The 18,847-nt window shown below is 42.6% G+C and overlaps 2 protein-coding genes across 4 annotated transcripts; both read right to left on the reverse strand.

The window, feature by feature from the left end:
- Window positions 1–3,892: 3,892 nt before the first annotated feature.
- On the reverse strand, window positions 3,893–5,820 carry LOC115542552 (heat shock protein beta-1). Of its 2 annotated transcripts, none has more exons than XM_030354844.1 (3): window positions 5,070–5,820; window positions 4,812–4,875; window positions 3,893–4,659 (listed from the first exon to the last, which is right to left on the reverse strand). In XM_030354844.1, exons 1-3 carry the CDS (start codon window positions 5,436–5,438, stop codon window positions 4,571–4,573), a joined length of 522 nt encoding a protein of 173 aa, XP_030210704.1. In that variant the 5' UTR covers window positions 5,439–5,820; the 3' UTR covers window positions 3,893–4,570. The 2 variants fall into 2 exon arrangements, with proteins under 2 accessions (XP_030210704.1, XP_030210703.1); XM_030354843.1 differs by having other exon boundaries at window positions 5,063–5,701.
- A 558-nt stretch (window positions 5,821–6,378) lies between these two features.
- Window positions 6,379–17,145, reverse strand: LOC115542550 (sushi domain-containing protein 2). Of its 2 annotated transcripts, XR_003976566.1 has the most exons (19): window positions 16,993–17,145; window positions 16,183–16,330; window positions 14,934–15,241; window positions 14,594–14,792; window positions 14,354–14,505; window positions 13,878–14,045; window positions 13,596–13,770; window positions 13,004–13,205; window positions 12,418–12,503; window positions 11,741–12,009; window positions 11,026–11,169; window positions 10,094–10,252; window positions 9,143–9,391; window positions 8,853–9,036; window positions 8,522–8,616; window positions 7,791–7,970; window positions 7,395–7,488; window positions 7,061–7,197; window positions 6,379–6,518 (listed from the first exon to the last, which is right to left on the reverse strand). XR_003976566.1 is itself a non-coding variant. In XM_030354841.1 (18 exons), exons 3-18 carry the CDS (start codon window positions 14,998–15,000, stop codon window positions 7,158–7,160), a joined length of 2,463 nt encoding a protein of 820 aa, XP_030210701.1. In that variant the 5' UTR covers window positions 15,001–15,241; window positions 16,183–16,330; window positions 16,993–17,145; the 3' UTR covers window positions 6,754–7,157. The 2 variants fall into 2 exon arrangements, 1 of the variants encoding a protein (XP_030210701.1); XM_030354841.1 differs by lacking the exon at window positions 6,379–6,518 and having other exon boundaries at window positions 6,754–7,197.
- Window positions 17,146–18,847: the final 1,702 nt, after the last annotated feature.

An 18,847-nucleotide genomic window follows, 5' to 3' on the forward strand; every position in this document is an offset into this window, starting at 1 on the left:
TCATAATGTGTTTTGTCTCACATTCGCAACAAAATACAATATTTAAGGTCTGTGTTTGCAATGACATCTACTATATGAATACATATACTACATACAACGCATGTTCATATGACAGATATGTCTACCTGTAGGCCTATATCATTTATACATGTATAAAATAATATAATATATAATACTAAGCTATATAATACTAGGTACATTTTAAATAGCTAGTAATCTAGCTGGCACAGATTAGATTTTCTTGCTAGCACACTATAGTTGCTATTTGATACGGTAGAAATAACATGCCAACTGCCCCCTGGTAAAATTGTAAAACATTGGGCACACACATAGAGGCTACAACATCAATGTGCACCTCATTCACCATTTTCTTCCTTTTTTTGGCTACCAACTCACTTGAACCTGGCTAAAAATATGATTGTCATAAATCAACAATAGTCTAATTGTGCAAGGTTTCTTGTTGTAGGCAGATGTGCATTGGTGAGTGTAAAGTCAAGAAGTCGAGACCATTTAGAACAAATTTAAACTGGAACTATTAAACTCTGATCCGTAAACTGAGCTGAACTGATGGTGTTCTTATTTTAAGTTCATAATAGGATCGTCATCCAGGATCTATGGTTATACTGTGTACATTTAGCAGATTGGTATCCAAGAGGTGGCTAATTGACTAGTTGTGAGCACGTTTTTTAAAATGTTCCTTTACTTAGGATATATGTTTCAGCTCAAGTTCATGTCCTTTATTGTCAGATTGTCAGATTAAAGTAGATTTATAGCATACATGGAAGGTAACAAATAATGTAAAAACATAATCCATAATATGTAATATAAACCACTCAGAATGGTGCCTGGTGGAAGTTGATCGTTTTGGTATGGTGCCATAAAACTTCCAAGCATACCAAACTATTTCCTATTCTAGCAATGCGAAGGTAATCCCCATTGCCTTTCTTTATTTATAGATGTCTTCTATCGTGGCCACTCCCTTGTTCTTTAAAAGTACTGTTGTTTTCACATTTGAAGTTGCATGTCAAAATAAGATAATTAATCAATATGAGTAGCAATACTAAATTGGGATTTGTTAATCCATATCCAATCTTTTGGCATCAACGTTATTGTTTGATGGCTATTTATTCAGAATAAAACTTGCATATAGATCATACAAGATAGTAAAATAGTGAGCTAGGTTATTAAGTAGCTTCTAGGTGACCATTTCACCTGACAAACCATTTTTTTGTATATACTGTGTAAAATCCCATTACTCAATCTATGAATGCCATTCTGATGTCACCATCTAACTAATGTTGAAGAGTTGTTGTGGAATATACAAAGAATATGAAAATAAATAAATTGGACATATTGACACACACACATTTTTCAACTTAAGCCCTAATGCATTACTTTTTCAGATGTATTTATACGAATACTATATGCTGCTTTATGTCATATTGGAATCATATAAGTTATCACCGACTTAACTTGTATGATCCTTTAAAAAATGGAAACTACCAAACAACAATAGAGATATTGGAATTTGGAGGAAATTCAAGAAATACAATATTGTCTTCGTCAGCATTAACAATGTGAGATAACATAGGAAATCTGGAATACAAACGCCATGCTCTTCCTGGACCCTGTTTCTCCCCTACTGCTCCAAGGAAGGGGTCTGTCACTATTAGAGGGGGATGGAGATCCCCCACCAACGGTGACAGACCGAAAATAGGGTATATTTGCTATAAAGGTCTTATCAAAGTCACCTTCTGTAAACTGATTAAGTAATTATACATGGAAGGGCATACATTTAAGTGAAATTAATGTATTTATTTGTAATGAATCTTGTTCTTTACTTTCATCTACTTTCATTGCCAAATAACTAGCCAGCTACTGCTCCCAAGAACTGTGCATGTGCTTGTATTTGCGCCAGTGTGTATGTGTGCTTCAATTCAAACATATTCTAGCTTCTGCAACTTGAAATCAGGAGATCATGATACCAGATTTGAAAAATCATTACTTGACTTGTGATGAGATATAGGTTAATAAAATCCCACAGGTTTTTTTTCAATCTCAAGAGACTCCAATCTGGTGCATCTCAAAAAGAGACTCCAATGTGTTCGGACTGACGTGCGCTCCGAGACCAGCCCTGAACATGAGTATCTGGCCCACTTGGTCCAAGTTTCAGGAAGTTTGTCTCTGCTGACAGATGGCATTTACTGGCCGCTTAATGGCCTAGTCTTCTATCCCAGTGATCACACAATGTGCTCTGGGGACTTTAATCCAAGCCCTTAATGGCATACCATACACATCACCATGTCCGTGTGGCATTCTGCAACCTTCCGGAGCCCCTGGGACAGATCGGGTGTGAGCCGACAGCCATAAAGACACTGGTGCTGTCACTGCCAACATCCATAAAAGCACCACGTCAGTTCTGCCACTGAGACCCAGCAGGGGCTATGGTAGATGGTGGGATGTCTTGATGCATTTTTCTCTCTCTCTTTCTATCTTACTATCTTCTAACTACCATTATCCATCTTTCTATCTATCTATCTATTGATCGTCATCTACAAATGGTTAATTAAGAATATCATCTCTGTTTTATCTTTCTATCTTACTGTCTTTCAGTCAATCTCTCTAACCATTGATTGATCAATCTATTGGTGCATCTATTTATTGATTGATCACCTACTATTGAGCTTTCTATCTGCTGATTGATCTATCAATCTATCAATTATAAATCTATTGATCTATCTACAAATCTGTCTGTCTGTATACCTGTACATTTCTCAAACATGCTTCTTTTCAATATATGCATTCATAATTATTCATTAAATAACATCTCTCATCAGTTACAACTGCACTACTGCTCATGGAAAAGTATTGCATCTTGTTCTTAGAGGGCCGAGAAGTGTCCCTGGCTCTGGAAGATATCGGAGAATGGTCCACCAGAAGCTTAAATACTCTGGCAAAGTTTTTTATGACCTTGTCAAATCAACGTGTAAGTTATATTCTGAATGAAAATTGACCTCTTCTAGTCTGAAGCATTGCATAACTAAGATACCAAGACGTCAATCATGCTTGTTTATTTAAGTAACCGGACACCTGCCAACCCTACTGCCATCCAGAGAGCCAGTCAAGAGACGCGCTATTCCTGTCCGCCCGGTGAACAGTCTCCTTCAGGACGTGGTAAGGACTATCAGTTCCATGCAGCTTACTAACAGTGCAAGGCGTCGGTCGTTGCGCCTTTAATTATGAAACCCTACTGCATACATTTCTGATAAATATGACAAAATATTTTGTAGCATTCAATATCTAGCCAGAGTATGATAGCTTCTATTTAGGCGTGCTCGGTTTTAAGTTTCTGAAGCAAAGCAGTTAAATAACTAACACCCTCCCCCCCCGATGAATGATAATAGCCCTGGGCTGGCAGAAGATCCTGGGTATACAAACCGTCTGGGGTATTGTGCGGACTCATATCAATGTAAGGGGCAGCATGAACAACCTGATGTGATAGAAGGCGACAACGAGTGTATCAAGTAACAATGGAACACGGCCACCACCGGGTGGTGGCCGTGTTCCATTGTTACTTGATACACTCGTTGTGGAGGGGGACAATGTCCTCGTCCCCATGCGTCTCCTGTTCGGTCTGGGCCTGGGTCCAGGGGCCTTTTGGGGCCAATGGGACTCAAGCCAGGTAGCCTGGGCAGCCCTTCACACCGTGGCATTAGATAACATGGGCACGTTATGTATTTCATACTTTATTAGCTGTGAACACTCAGTGCTAAAGAGTTGGAGTGTGTTAGTCCTTTTTTTTCGGCTCAGAGTAAACAACACCCAGTTAAGTCATGGGATGATATGTTTCCTCATCGGAACAGTGTACTGCCAAACAGATATCTTAGCCATATGAATTAATTATTATTTAATTGCATAATACCTTCTTTCCGTCAAGTCACAAACAATACAAATCTCAAAATACTATGTTGTACAGGAGGCCTAACATTAAGACTATGTGCATCAGTCAGTCGTGTGTGTTTTATATATACAATCGCCTTGACAAATCTCTTCTAATTTAATAAGATTAGGACGCAACATCCAGAAGAGTCATTCTTGGGTCAAACTGGTTCCTTTGCTAGGCCTAACCTAAAGCTGTATCATAAACAATTGTTTATGGTTAGAAATCTTTGATAGTTTGCTTGTATAGGACGTATTTTCAAACACACATTCGTATTTTTGTAAGAAACAATATGTCTTAATGTTGTAATTTTAATGAAAGAGAAAAAGTGCATTACAATGCCATTGTGAAATAAAGCATTAGGCCTACAGCCCAAATAACTACGGGTGCTAGTATGAAATAAACATTAGAGTGTGGAAATACAAGAGCGAGTTATTATAATTAAGTAGGAGTTAATTTTGACTCAAAAGTTCTAGTAAAAATGCAACACTAAGTGGTGTATTGTCGGACGGCTATGTGAGTTGGGTTTTGTGTTTGGCTTTCCGCGCTTGGTTTATAGCTACATATTCTGGCTACAACTTTCACTGGTCTGTATGGGAATGACTATCTCCGTGGTTGGGTGACTGGTCGCTATCCCGGGCACCGGAGCCTCCACAGACAGCACTCCGTCTCCAGAGAGAAGGGAACTGATGTGTTGCAAGTCCACCCCCATAGGTAGCCTTGAGGAATTACATCCAAAAGAAAATCAACAACCATCGACTTGACAGGCAGTTTGACATCATGCATCATACACGTCAAGAGGCAGTACTTTCAAACTGTTGATTTTAATAGTTTTTCAGATTTTTCAGTTTGTTGCATAAATTAAACTCACTTATATTTCCGGGTGAAATTCCTTGAAACGGATCCATGCTGATCCTGTCTTTCTTCATGTTTTCCTGATCATAATAAATGATAATCAAAAATCGTAAACAACTCAACATTAGGGTAATCGATATTGGATTATATACAATTATTAATATATTTTCTATAGTCTTGATCCATTGAAATTAACAGCATGAAATTAGCTCACACTGATGTCAATTTATGTTTGTCTTTAAGTACAAAGGAAGTGATTTCAAGTACCTGATACCTCTAAGTATCCCATCTTGGTTGTGATGGCGATCTCCTCAGGAGAGAAATGATTGACATCCAGGCTGATCCTCCAGCATTCCTGACCTGACTGGATCTCAGACACCCCCCCTGACAGCTGTCTCTGCAGTGGAGGCTGGCCGTTGAACGGGGCCAGCATGGGGGACTGCGTGTACCCGGGCCAGGAGAAAGTGGAGAGCCTCCTCTTGGCCCAGTCGATCCATGTCAGGTCGTTCGGCTCGAGCAGCGGCGGCAGGCCAAAGTCCTGATTGAAGATGCGGTGTGGCTGCGTCCAGTTTGGGAAAGGCTCCCAGCCCAAATCACGGCGAAATATGGGACGGGATAACACCTTGTTCTGTGGCTCCCCCATGTTCAGGGAACAACCGTGAGGACGGACGATAGCACCACACACGACCTGCTAGATGTCCCAGCACCACCCTGATCAACAGAATGTCCTCGCGTAGATTAACGCCCTCACACTATAAAATCAGGCAGCTATATTTCTTTCCCAAGCAGTCCTTTGAAACTACCACATAATGAATGGAGAGGTTTCTGGCCAGCTTTGTGCACTGTAGATGATAACCACTCTTTATATAACCAATCTACTCTAACACGTAGAATTGAAGCAGAAAACCTCACCTATGGCATAAGGTATTATGTCATGGGCTCTCACATTTCTCCTCCATTGACCACATAGAATGGGATAATGCTAATTATTTATATTTATTACCCTAGGGTGTGCATGGCAAATTGTTGCTGAATGACTCAGGAACCGCATTCAGTGCATGTCCTCTGCAGTACGGTCACATACTGGCGGTCTTTGTTGTTTTGCCATAGCGATTCTGGTCTTGGTGCTCTGTGAAGGAGCAGAGTATGCACCCAGTTTAACGGCCTCACAACAGAGAAAAGAACAGAGCCCCTCTCTATGTACAATACTAATCCAGAATCCCTGAACGAGGTTGACCCCCAACATGTGCTAGGCATCTTGCGGAAGAGGTCGGGGTACTCGGGTCAAACACACAACAGCACCCCTGGGTGACATCGTGGACGAGTGAAAGAATTGAGGCGGGATAGCTGACACAGTTGAAAGGTTGTGTGGAATTTGGCAAAAACATCTCAGTGCATCTGAGTCATTCTGATAGAGGTAGAGAGAGATCTTATACAATGCTGTCATCATTCCTTGTTGCAGCGATAAGGCAATGAATGTTTTAATGTGAACCTGACGCAATCCATAGACAGGTTACACTTTGTTGCATAGAAACTAAAATTGATGACAATGCAAAGTATTAACATTGGGTAGTGTAATACAAATATTAAATCTGTTTTCTTATGTGTATAATTGAAGGCCATATGTCAATCAGAATGTGGTTCGGTCAGTCCTCTGAAAGCTGTATACCTGCTTCACAGTATTAATCTTCATTTTAACAGCTGGGCATGGCACCTCCTATATCTGGAAGATCAAGATGGCTGAGTAAGATAAACATCGTAATGCAAAGGTCGTCAAAGTGCTTTGAGCTGAGCTCGTGCCTTCAGAAAACCACATGGAAAATGGTTCAGTGAGTTCAGACATGGGACTCACAATTGGGCATTACTCCAACACATACTCCACACTTTCTGAACAGTGTGTGTGTTCACTTGATTTCTCTAATTTCACATAAAGCTGGTCAGAAAAAATGCAAAACATAAGCATTCAATATATTTTTATTTAATTTGTATAAATTCAAGCCTTAAAGAATGAATTAACCATTTGTAGACATTTTTAAACTTTTACAATTAATCTCAAATCTTAGATCAGACCAAGCAAACCACAGTGATACTTCTCCAGAAACTCAAAAGCTCCAATAGCTACGGAGATAGTTCTTTGCTATGCTTATACCAAGAAATATAGAAATATATGCTGATATTAAATAAATAAGCATAAATCAGTGAGTGTAAATGATAGTAAATCTAGATGTTGTGGAGGATATTTAATCCAATATCCAGATGCCTTACGATCACTTCGGTTCTCCACCAGCTTGTCAAATGTAACTTTAAACGGTGCATAGTTTTCATCTTCAACGTGTGAGATAAAAACATGTTCTCATCTTGTTTAGAAGCCCTCACTCACAACCATGTCCAGATCTGCCGTACTGAATGAGCCAACAAAAAACAGAAACACATGAGGAACCATACATTTTAAGTGTTGTATATATTTTTATAATATTATTGACTAACTGTTTTAATATATATCTTTCTTTTTTTTTTTACTTACGGAACACATAGACACTCAGTATTGCTGTATTTATATAAACATAAGTGTATTTTATGAGCATAAAGTTGACCATACCTTTTTCCTCTGTGTTTCAGTATGAGTGTTGTCACTATTAGGATCAGTGCAATTCCTCCTATGACTGATCCAACCACAATTCCAGTGATGTTATCTGAAATAAGGAAAATAATTGTAAGCATTTTCCTGTCTGGTACCATCGATAGCATCTTGTGTACGAGTTTGTTTCTTTCCTAAATCAAAGTCATTCAGTCATACTTTCACTGATCAGCTAGTATTGATTCAAGACTCTCATGTGACCCTTTGGTTGTACATAGAACCTGATGGAAAACCTCGAGAGTTTGGGCAGGCTGGCAGGGTCGCACTTGACCTGTGATTGGGCGGTTTGGTCCGCTCTACGACACGTGTCAGATTACTTTTTTAGAATATATCATTCTGAACGTGGTATATCGGTACCTGGAACCACGCAGGTAGTGGTTTCCCCCGACCAGAGTCCGTTCTCCTGGCAGGTTCGCTGTGCGGAGCCCGTCATACCGTAGCCCTCGTCACATGACAGGTTCACCGTGGCTCCCACCAGGTAGCGGGTCCCTAACTTCTTCCCGTTGGCTGGCGGGGACAGATGGCCACAGGAAACCACTAGAAAACAACACGAGACGATTGGTTCCTCTGGTAAGCCAGCCAACGTGGACTAGAAACATTCAGTCATAATTTGTTTATAAGCTCTTAGTTAATGATGAACTTAATATTTACAAAACAAAGATATATTTGTAGATGATAAATAAGTGCCTACCAGCATATTCAGAGTACTGTACCCGCTGGTAGGTTAATCTATCCATCATACATCTGGGTGATTACTGCCACTTGTGACGAGGCTAACGGCTAGTCAACATCGAACCTGGTGGTAAACTACGCACCACTTAACATAGCACTTTCATCTACAAATGTGTATTAATGCATTGTGAATGATTATGATTCATCAATAATTAAAGGCTTAAAAATATACGTTTTGTTAATGTTTGGTTCCTTTGCAAGTATGACCTGGCCAAGTGTGCACCACAGCAGGGGTTAGAACACACAAAAATAACACAAATTGTAACTATACCCAGAAAAGTACAAAGAAAACAGACTTCACACTGGCTCAAACAACCTTCAGTCAGTCACAATGCACCCTAACACTTTGTGGTCACCTGGCTTCAGGTCGTCCACAAGGGCCAGGTGACTCAGGTAGGATATCTTAGTGGCGTTCCCAAGAGCTGGACTGCGGCCCACCAGCACATCATACCTACAGCACAGATAATAACAGAGCCTGTGTCAATCGTATAGCTAAGGTATGTTTATTTGTCTATCATTATGTTCAGATTATGTAGATCTGCTTTTAAAGAAGAAGATAGACACAGTGTTAATATTTCCATGCTATATCGTGGTAGCGTTCACTGCTGAAACAATAGCGTTCAGCGATAGTTTGTAACTGATAATGTGAAGGACAGCCCTAGGGTTTGGTGGACAGTGATGTCATACCTGCAATATGCATCACCATCTCCGGAGCATATCTTGGAGGCCTGTTCCTTCAGGGGATCATGTTCATTATCGGGGATGGAAAACGCAGGAATAAAACTAGGGTCATGCCGGGGAGCGTAGAAGTATGTGTCCAAAAGGTAGTCGGAATCGTAGGTCAACAACGAAGACTCGTTGGCAATAGCCCCTGGAATCACATGCAGAGAAAGACCAAGGGCGCAGAGTGAATATACGACACCGACATCGTGTGAACATGAGAACTCATCTGAAATATACTTCTAGAAGTCTCTCACAGTGGCTTCCAAATTCAAACAACTCTTGGGGAGTGCTCTGGATGGACACGGTCTGGCCGTCGGGGGTGGTCAGATCGTCGGCGGGGTCGCCGTTCATTTTTCCCAACATGCCCAGCGTGGCGCCGTGGAAGTCCTCTGGCAGGAGCACCGTGGTTGTCACGGTTCCCTCTATGAGGCGTAGCTCCACCCCAGCTCCGGACGGGAACATCACCGTCACGTTGTTGGGGTTTGGAGAAAACACAAACACTCCTGGAACACAGTTCCAGTTCAGGGTTTCAGTGATAGGTCCATGTTTAATCAGGCGACTGATTCTCCAGAAGTGGAAAGGACCATAGTGATGTGACATCTACATTTATTTGGCTTAACTTTGTTAGTTAAGCTTAGTTATTTTTCCATCAACCGTATGGTTTGAGTGCACTGTTATGTGAGAGTGTGTGAATGTTTGTTGTTCCCTGCTATCCCCCACAAGCTTAATGAGTCACCGATGATCCAAAGGTTAATGATGCCAATTGAAATGAAGTTTATCAAACGTCCTTTTAATGAAGTGCTTATCTCGATATCATTTGTCACATTTCACAATTGCATTTAGCAGTGAATGATTAACGGTTGGATCGGGAATGGGAACTTCACTGCTCTGACACTTCAGAATAAAGGCACATATTTTGGGGGCGCCATAATCTTGCCTGGGGTGCCGTCTTATGTGAGCCAGACCAACCACGACATTCATCTGATCAAACAAGCTAATTTTACACTTCCCCAAAATAACCCCTCTCAAAGCAAAATACAAGTGTTGAGTCTGCACTGGCAACGGCAGATTCCCTTCCTAAAACTATTGAAGCGTGATGTTGCGGCTAGCCACGAATCAAAACCGCCTTCCCTCACCACAGCATCAGATAGTGACAGACGAGCTCGACACAGAGGGAGACAGAACCGGAGCCCGGGGCATCTCACCAGTCAGGTCCATCCAACTCTGCTCGGTGAAGGACAGGGCCCTCTGGTTCTGCAGGACCTCCAGCCGGTCCCCGACCCCCCCCAGGCGCACCTCGATCACATCGGAGGAGGCCTCCCTCATGGCCACGGCTGACAGCTTTGTCGCGTTCACAGTAGTTTCTTACAGCAGCATAAACAAGAGAATATAAGAAAACAATCGAGAATAAAAAATGGTAATAACTGCAATATAAGTACACCTCCATAAACAATATATCAAATCAAATAATAAACCTAAGGTAAACTTAGAATATGTCTTTAAATGCATTTCAATGGTGATCAGAAGATAATGCCTAGAGGGCCCTGTGTGCTTGGTGGTGTGGATGAAGGTTTCAAAACTATGTGTTCATGTGAATATGCACAACCTGAACATGAATATGCATTGTTCATTTAGGAGGTCTTATGCTATGATGATTTTGTATTCTTGTTTTGAATGTAGCTCCCATCCAGCCAGGAATTGTTAGTGGTTGCTTCCGCACTTGTTTCATGGTTCCTGGCTAGTGGTTCCTGGCTACTGGTTTCTGGCAACTGGTTCCTGCTACTGGTTCCTGGCTACTGGTTCATGTTTCCTGGCTACTGGTTCATGGTTCATGATTCCAACTACTTGTCCATGGTTCCTGGCTACTTGTTCATGGTTCCTTGCTACTTGTTCATGGTTCCTGGCTAATAGTTCATAGTTCCTGCTTACTGGTTCATGGTTCCTGGATACTGGTTACTGGCTACTGGTTCATGGTTCCCAGCTACTGGTTCCTGGCTACTGGTTAATGGTTCCTAGGTACTGGTTCCTGTCTACTGGTTCCTAGGTACTGGTTCCTAGGTACTGGTTACTGGTTCCTTGCAACTGGTTCAGTGTCCCTGGTTACTGGTTACCCACTCAGCGTGCTGTGCAGCCTTACCGTCCGGGAGCGAGACGGGTGCAGTCCTACCCTGGATCACAAGCCCCCTGCTCTCCGAGACCACCAGGGAATACTCCCCCTTGCCGTTGAAGGAGTAGGTCACCCCGTCAAACGTTATGAAGTGGGGGTCTCCGAACACAGCGCCTGGGCATGTCCATGGGACACAGCAACAGGATTAACAGTTTTTACATTGTAATATTCTAATATTTTTTCGTTTACATTCTAATAACAGGAGAGCACAGACGTATGCCACAGTTACCCACCGTGGTTATTTATGAGTTACTTTCATCTATTTACTATCGGGCTTATTGTTTTTGCGTCGAAAATATAAGAAAACAAAAGAATAGGAGAATATAAATGGTAATAACTACAATATAAATGCTAAAATTTGAATGTCATCAAATGCATTTCATGTTGATGAGGACTAAATGCCTGGCGCTGCCAGTGTTCATGGTGGTGTGAATGAGGATTTAAAATCCAATATGCAGAACATGAACATGAATATGCAATGTTTATTCATGGTTTAGTTTGGTTTGTTAAGGAAGATAGATTTGGAACCGTAAAAAGGCAGAGATGTCCCGATACTCCAAAACAATGGACACCATTGGAACGCTATGACTAGGGTGACCCCCAGACCAGGGCCATGTGTTTCCAAATGCTGCGGGTGGTATAAGGTAGGGGGAAACGATACGGTCGTACAGAGCGGGGCCGTCACCTGATCGGGGCGACCGGTAGGACCTGCAGTCACTGGAGGGCCGGTGTTTGAAGTAGTACTGGCAGTGGTCCGACCACAGGCAGCAGTAGTAGAAGCTCAGGACGTCGTACACCCAGTGGGACACGCCCGGGATGCGGGGAGGCCTCCGGTAGGGGGGCGAGCCCCAGTCGTGGGCCCTGTCCGGGGTGCTCCCCCCGATGGAGTCGGCCGTCAGGACCTGGGCCCCAGAGTGGTCGTAGCAGCACTGCTGGCCTGCTCCGTACTTTGGACTATCAGACAGACACGTAGAATTAGACTCAGAGTAGCATAGTAATAATAATAGTTCATTTTATTTATAGGCACCTTACAGAGCACCCAAGGTCACCTTACAGGGCAGAGAATAGAACAACAACACTAGTATAAGATATAGACATAGACTAGTGTAAAGACATAGAATAGTGTAAGACATAGACTACTGTAAAGAGACAGATTAATAAATAAGCTATGCAAAAGCTTAACTAAGCAAATTACTATAGTATATGAGTATGTTAACTTGTTTGGACACAATAAGCAGGTAAATATGAGTATGTTTACTTGTCAGATCATACTAAGCAGGTGAATATGAATATGTTAACTTGTTTGGACACACTAAGCAGGTAAATATAAATTCTTGTGTATAGTTAAACTATAGAACCCACCTCGCATTTATAGCCCTGACACAGTGGACACTTCCTGGATGGTAAGTGCACACACTTCCTTTTTCCAAATCACAGCCATAGTCGGTCTGAGAAATTGACAAATTATAAAGTATTCATGACACATATACCAGTATTCATTTATAAATCATTTAACACCAGAATAGATGGACGTTTGGTGTGTATAATAATAATAATGCAGTTGCGTTTAAATAAAGGAATAGCACGTGCAGCAACATAGATAGAGCCAGGGTAAAGTATGCAATACAAATGTATACAACAGGGTGATTAAAATAAGGTTATCTGCAAGTGCAAAACCTTTTACAGCCTTGCTATGAACTAGAAACTCTAGTTCATCCAACCTTCTGAGACATAACATAACTACCGTGCATAACATTACATAGTCCAAGCATTAATCAATGTGCAATGGATGCACCAGGCATTACATAGAGCAGGAAGCACCTAATATGGATATTTTTCAATCATCATGCCTCAAGCTTTTGCAGGCCCTCGTGCAACACAGGGATTAATAAAGCACATCTCCTCCCCTCCCTCTCAGTCCACTGTTCTCGGCGTACCCCATACCTACATGAAAGCGGCCCGTGTCGGCCCTGGCTTGCGCCAGGGTGCAGGGGCAGTCGATGGTCTCCTCCAGGAAGTTAGGCAGCCGGCCCTCCAGTGCATCCCACGCCAGACACTTCTCCAGGGCCCAGGCGGCTGAGTTCTGCCTGAACTCCTGACCCAGGTGCCAGGCCAGAGCGTGGTCCTCGGTCCACAAGGCGTGCACGTTCCTGGGTCACGGAACCATCCAGTCATCTTCAGCCACAGTTGACCTTTAGGTGGCCGCACCTGAACACTAAGTAATACTAATGAGGTAATATCATGTTTCGGGAGGCTGGTGATGGGGTTTCGGAACCTTGGGCTCATGCTGTCCTGACTACTGCAAGCTAAATTCCCCCATGCTAATGGCGATATCCATATCCCCCCTGCTGTTGACGTGGAATATGTCTTCCTAACACATGCTGTTTAAAATCCGATATGCTTGCTGACACGTGTCCCGGCTACTACCAAGCAAGCAAGTGCCAACAACATAAAACTAAATATATAATAGCTGTGGCCGGCTTAGAGGGGAACCCAGCCCCAAAGGGTGTGCGTGTGTTTGGGTATGTGGTCCCACTCACCACATGCCGTCCGAGTAGGTGCTGGGACTGATGCGTACGCTGCCCAGCTCCCAGGCGGAGAAACCATGCTGTGCCGGCTGAGGCACAAAACTAAACGCGCCGCTGTTGGGCTGACGCGTGGCCAGGGAGTACAGGTACTCCCACTTCCCCTGCCAAGCCTCAGAGTACGGCTCACCTACCAACACCGAGACACAAACACAGGGTCATCTATTCTATCTATCCTATTATTACCTAGAAATGAGCTGGATAGATAGGCGTGTCATTTGGTGCTGACCCGCTCACCTGTCTCGCTGTAGCCCCATAGCTCTATGTTGACCGTTTCTGCTTTGACCAGAGATGAGTTCCATTCCATCTTCAGGGGGCCTCCTACATTTGGGGTCCCGTAGTACTGCCACTGGGTTGCATTTTCCAACACGGCTTTGAAGCCAGCATTCAACTTGCCGGTATGTACTGTAGGAACCAATAAATGAATTTATACATATATACACACCACATGCATACTTTGTTTCATACAACTTATTAGTTTGCCCTAATGTTCATTAATAGCTATGAACAACAATACTATCCCAAGACTATAATGTGATATGCAGATTTACTTAGGGTAAGAATAAGGATGTGGTGTGTGTTTTGGGGATGTCGTCATATGTACATTTGTTTGTTTGTGTGTGTGTGTGTGTGTGTGTGTGTGTGTGTGTGTGTGTGTGTGTGTGTGTGTGTGTGTGTGTGTGTGTGTGTGTGTGTGTGTGTGTGTGTTGTACCTAACAGCCAGGCCCCAGTTTGTGTAAAGGTTGTGCCGTTATCGGCAGAGATATGCAAGGGAACCCATCCAGTTTGGTACAATAAGGGTGAAATGCAGTGAGCACGTCTGTGTTCGTCCACATATCCAACCGTGTCTACAGCGTTGTTGAACCTGCAACCAACAAAACACGGCGAGTAAAGAAAACTTCTGGTAAGAACAGGACTTCAGACACGTTGTGAGGGGAAAGTATATAACATACCGGCATACAATCTGTGAAGCTGGATTGAAAGTTGCATGCAGGATAGTGAAATCTGTCCCACCAAAACTGGATCCTGAATAAGGCTGGGTTTCCACACAGTACACTTTATAGTCTCCACAGCATGTCTTCAGAGACGCACACGTTGGATGGCAAGAGCAGGACTCCAACCTATCTCCACACCGGCCTTCACAGGCCTGGCCTGTTGAAACAACACCACCACTCGTGTTAACAAAGAAAGAAAACTTGTTTTGTTTCGGCTGAATCGTGTGATATTTGAACCGGGTTTTCTTTGATCATTCCTGATTTGTTCGATCCCCTGTAGGAAGTGGAGAATACATACCCAGCGCTGTGACAACGCATGACAACAGGAGAATAAAAGTCAGTGCGTGGCCGGCATGTGGGCCCATGGTGAGCTGGTGCAGCTGGATGATCAGCGCCGGATCAAACTCGGGGCGCTCACTTGAATGTGTGTTCAGCGTATGAGCCCGGGGCGACGACTCAGCACTACACAAACCTTGACCCGTTGTTTATTACTAGCTCTTACCAACACTATTAAGCTATGGGACAAAGGTCTCGTGGTGACGAGAGAGTGCACAGAAACCCATGGGAATCTGCCATGCATCAATACACACCTCGCTGTTGTTACACCTAAGGATAGCGTGGAGGAACAAATGAATGAGTGAATAAGCAAATGAAAAACAAGGATAGTTACGAGGTAAGTTCTGGTCTAATATAGGCTACTGTGAATTATGTATAAATGCACAGGCTAATATATTTTATTAAGATTCATTATCTTAAATCTAAGGGGTGACACAAAGGTGGATAACAAATTTCCTCTTTGAACGCTTCAGCCTCGGCAGTGTTTCGATGCCCGCAGAAGCTTGCCAATTTGGACATGTCTAATAATAACACACGCGGTAAACGGTTCACACGTGGCCAGAACCCAGAGGAATGTGGAGGGCCGCCAGCTGAGACAGCAATACGCTCGTACAAAATAGATTGATGGTCTACCCTGGATGGCAAGTGGTAGGAGGTGTTGACCGTCAACTATGACCGACACGTCCAGTTGGACTTTGCAGCCTGTCCCGTACCAAAGTTATTAGTGGTGAATTGAAGCCACTTAAGACACCTATTTCCACGCAACCAAAGACATGGTCATTAAAATGTAGCAGTTGCACGGTCAAAATTGAAACGTCACCCTAAATAGCCGCAGTTACTTATTGCTGTGTGGTGTCATCTAGTGGTCGCTTTCCATCTGCAGATAATCACACGCATTGGGCTATGGAGCGCCAACAGTTTTACTTGTTGTTACAACAATATAAGCAGCGTGCACAGGGGAATGGTCCTATGGGCCTAGGCCTATTCATATATTATTAAGGTTATTCAGATATATTATTTTGAGTAAACCTGCCATAAAGACCTATTTTTGTGTGTGTGTGTGTGTGTGTGTGTGTGTGTGTGTGTGTGTGTGTGTGTGTGTGTGTGTGTGTGTGTGTGTGTGTGTGTGTGTGTGTGTGTGTGTGTGTGTGTGTGTGTGTGCGCGCGCACTGGACAAGGAAAAAGTCTCCAAGGAAAATTAGCGTGCTTACCATCTGCAAATGATTCCCTTATAGTGTCGATTGGCAAGGATGTTTTCAATTTTACTATCAAAGCCCGCCTCCAAGTTCTTCCAACGAAATCCAACTTGTCTACTTGGTACCCCTGTCACGATCCACACTGCCTTCTTCACCCTCCATCCTAAATGGACACAATTTTTACAAAGGCCTGTACATTGCTAGGCATGATAGATTAGTGGACCTCGTAACACAAGGCATCAATGAAGTGCAATTGGAAACAAAGATACACAAACACATAAAAATGGACTGGTTCAACTGTGAATATCTGAATATTACATATCTTCAGTAATATCCCAAATAGCCCTGATATCGCCATTGTAGATGTTTCTGCTAAGTATTTGACTAATGTAGAGTTAAGATGTTGCTTTGACCTGTATATAGACATCTGCTACACTAAGCTTTTAAAATACCAACCACTTGTAAACAGTATCACAAAGTTAGGTTTTAATTACACATTAATTGTTCTTGCTTTTGGGAGCCTTGGACATGTATACAAACTTGTATTGAATGGATAACAACTCTGTGGACTAAAGTAACCAAACGCAAATAGACTTTAAAAGTATTGCTCCATCTCTGCCATAATAGACTATCAATCTGAAGACCAAGGTGCAATGTGGCATAAAGGTTTCTATGTTTGGGCAGCCCCTTACTAAAAACTGTAACATACTTCCTTCAATGTTTGGATCAGTGATCTTTCAATGTAAGTTAAGATCCGAATAAAAGTATTAAAATATGTATGTGTGCAGGTGCGGCTGCATGTGTAGTGTATGTGAGACGTCCAACCTTTGCGGAGCGAAGTTGTCACCCAAAATAATTGTGAGCATGGAGGTCGTCCGAGTGAAGTGATTGATACAAAAAAACAGGTGTTGTTTACTTTGGGTCGGTTGGGGTCTCGTGACCGACTTTTAGCCCACTGCCCGACCATGTGCCCGCAAGACACTGCGACCTCTTTGCCTTGAAGCATTACGGGTCAGTGATTAGCCTATTCAGTGGTCTACAGTGCCCCCTCTGGAGATACTGTGAAACTGCAGGGGTCAGTAGAAGATATCCAATGTTTTTTCTTTACTTTATCTGAAATCAAACCTAAGACATAATTGATCTGTAGGCTAGTGTAACTTGAGTGTACTATCACATAAGCCCCATATATATATATATATATATATATATATATATATATATATATATATATATATATATATATATATATATATATATATATACAGTATATCTAAACTTAGCACAAAAAGTAAGGAAATTTGTGTTTGGTAGATTATGTCTCTGTGGTAACAATGCTTTTTATTTTATTTTTATTTTTTTATTAAAGCAAATGTGAAACTATTTCTCTGTCTCTGATGAGTCATTTGTATAATTTAGTGGTCGTATTTATCTGAATAAAATGATTGATAATTGCTGAAATGGGAGTGTTTCCTTTATATCGTGATTGTATCAGATCACATCAGTTATGTCATGTTATGACAATTCTGTGCAATAAGCATCCTCATAAGACATCCCTGCAATCAATCTCATCTCAATATGTTCACATTGAGTTTATATAGGACTATATTTATGTAACAATATGAGGGATAGCATTCCTACTCTCTGATTTGGCATCCCTGCTTCTCCATGAGCTGAACGTTGATCTCATCTCAATATTCATGTCAGTTTTCAAACGTTTTTTTACTGTTACTTTATGTGTTCAATCTACATATGCTCCTTTTTCACTGGCCATACTCAGATCTAAACGTAACCGAAAAGTGGGCTACATGACCTCCAAGGATAGGCCTACAGCGATCCCATCATCAGACCTCCACCAGAGGATTTTGCGCTCCTGTCTGAGAGGAAAGGGAACAGGTGGAAAGGTGGCGCGATATCCAATAAATGTGTTGCAGTGTCATTTCAATCGGTATCCATTCATTATCACAGCAGCAGCGAGCCGCTAATGCATTCTGACCCCGGTGCTCCAGCGTGTTACGTGCATGCATGTGTGTGTGTGTGTGTGTGTGTGTGTGTGTGTGTGTGTGTGTGTGTGTGTGTGTGTGTGTGTGTGTGTGTGTGTGTGTGCGTGCCTGTGTGAGTGCGAGTGCGTGCGTACGTGTATTTGTGACGTCCAACCTTTGCGGGGTGAGGAGTCACCCAAATATAATTGTGAGCATGGAGGGCGTCCGAGTTACTATTGTGTATTGATTGACCCAGACAAGCGTTGCTTTACTTCGGTTCAGTTGGAGCCTCGTGACCATGGCTCGTGACCAACCTTGAGCCCAGCTGCCTGCCACAACAGACACTGCGACCTCTTGGCCTAGGTCCTAGGAGCTTTACGCGTCAGTGATTAAGCTATTCAGTGGACTATAGTGCCCCCCACCGGCGGTACTGTGAAACTGCAGTGGTCAGTGGAAGATATCCAACGTTTTTTCTTTACTTTATCTGCAGTCAAACCTAAGACATGATGGATCTGTAGGCTAGTGTGTGTGTGTGGTGTGTTTGCTTGTGCGTGTGTGTTTTGCATCCCTGCCTATGAACTGAACCATGATCTCATCTCAATATCTTTGTTCCGTTTCCAACGTTTCATCTACTGTTGCTTTATGTGTTCGATCGACATTATGCCACTTTTTCACTGGCAATACTCAGATCGAAACGTATC

The sequence above is a fragment of the Gadus morhua genome, chromosome 4 (genome assembly GCF_902167405.1).
Source record: "Gadus morhua chromosome 4, gadMor3.0, whole genome shotgun sequence".
Taxonomy (NCBI): Eukaryota; Metazoa; Chordata; class Actinopteri; order Gadiformes; family Gadidae; genus Gadus; species Gadus morhua.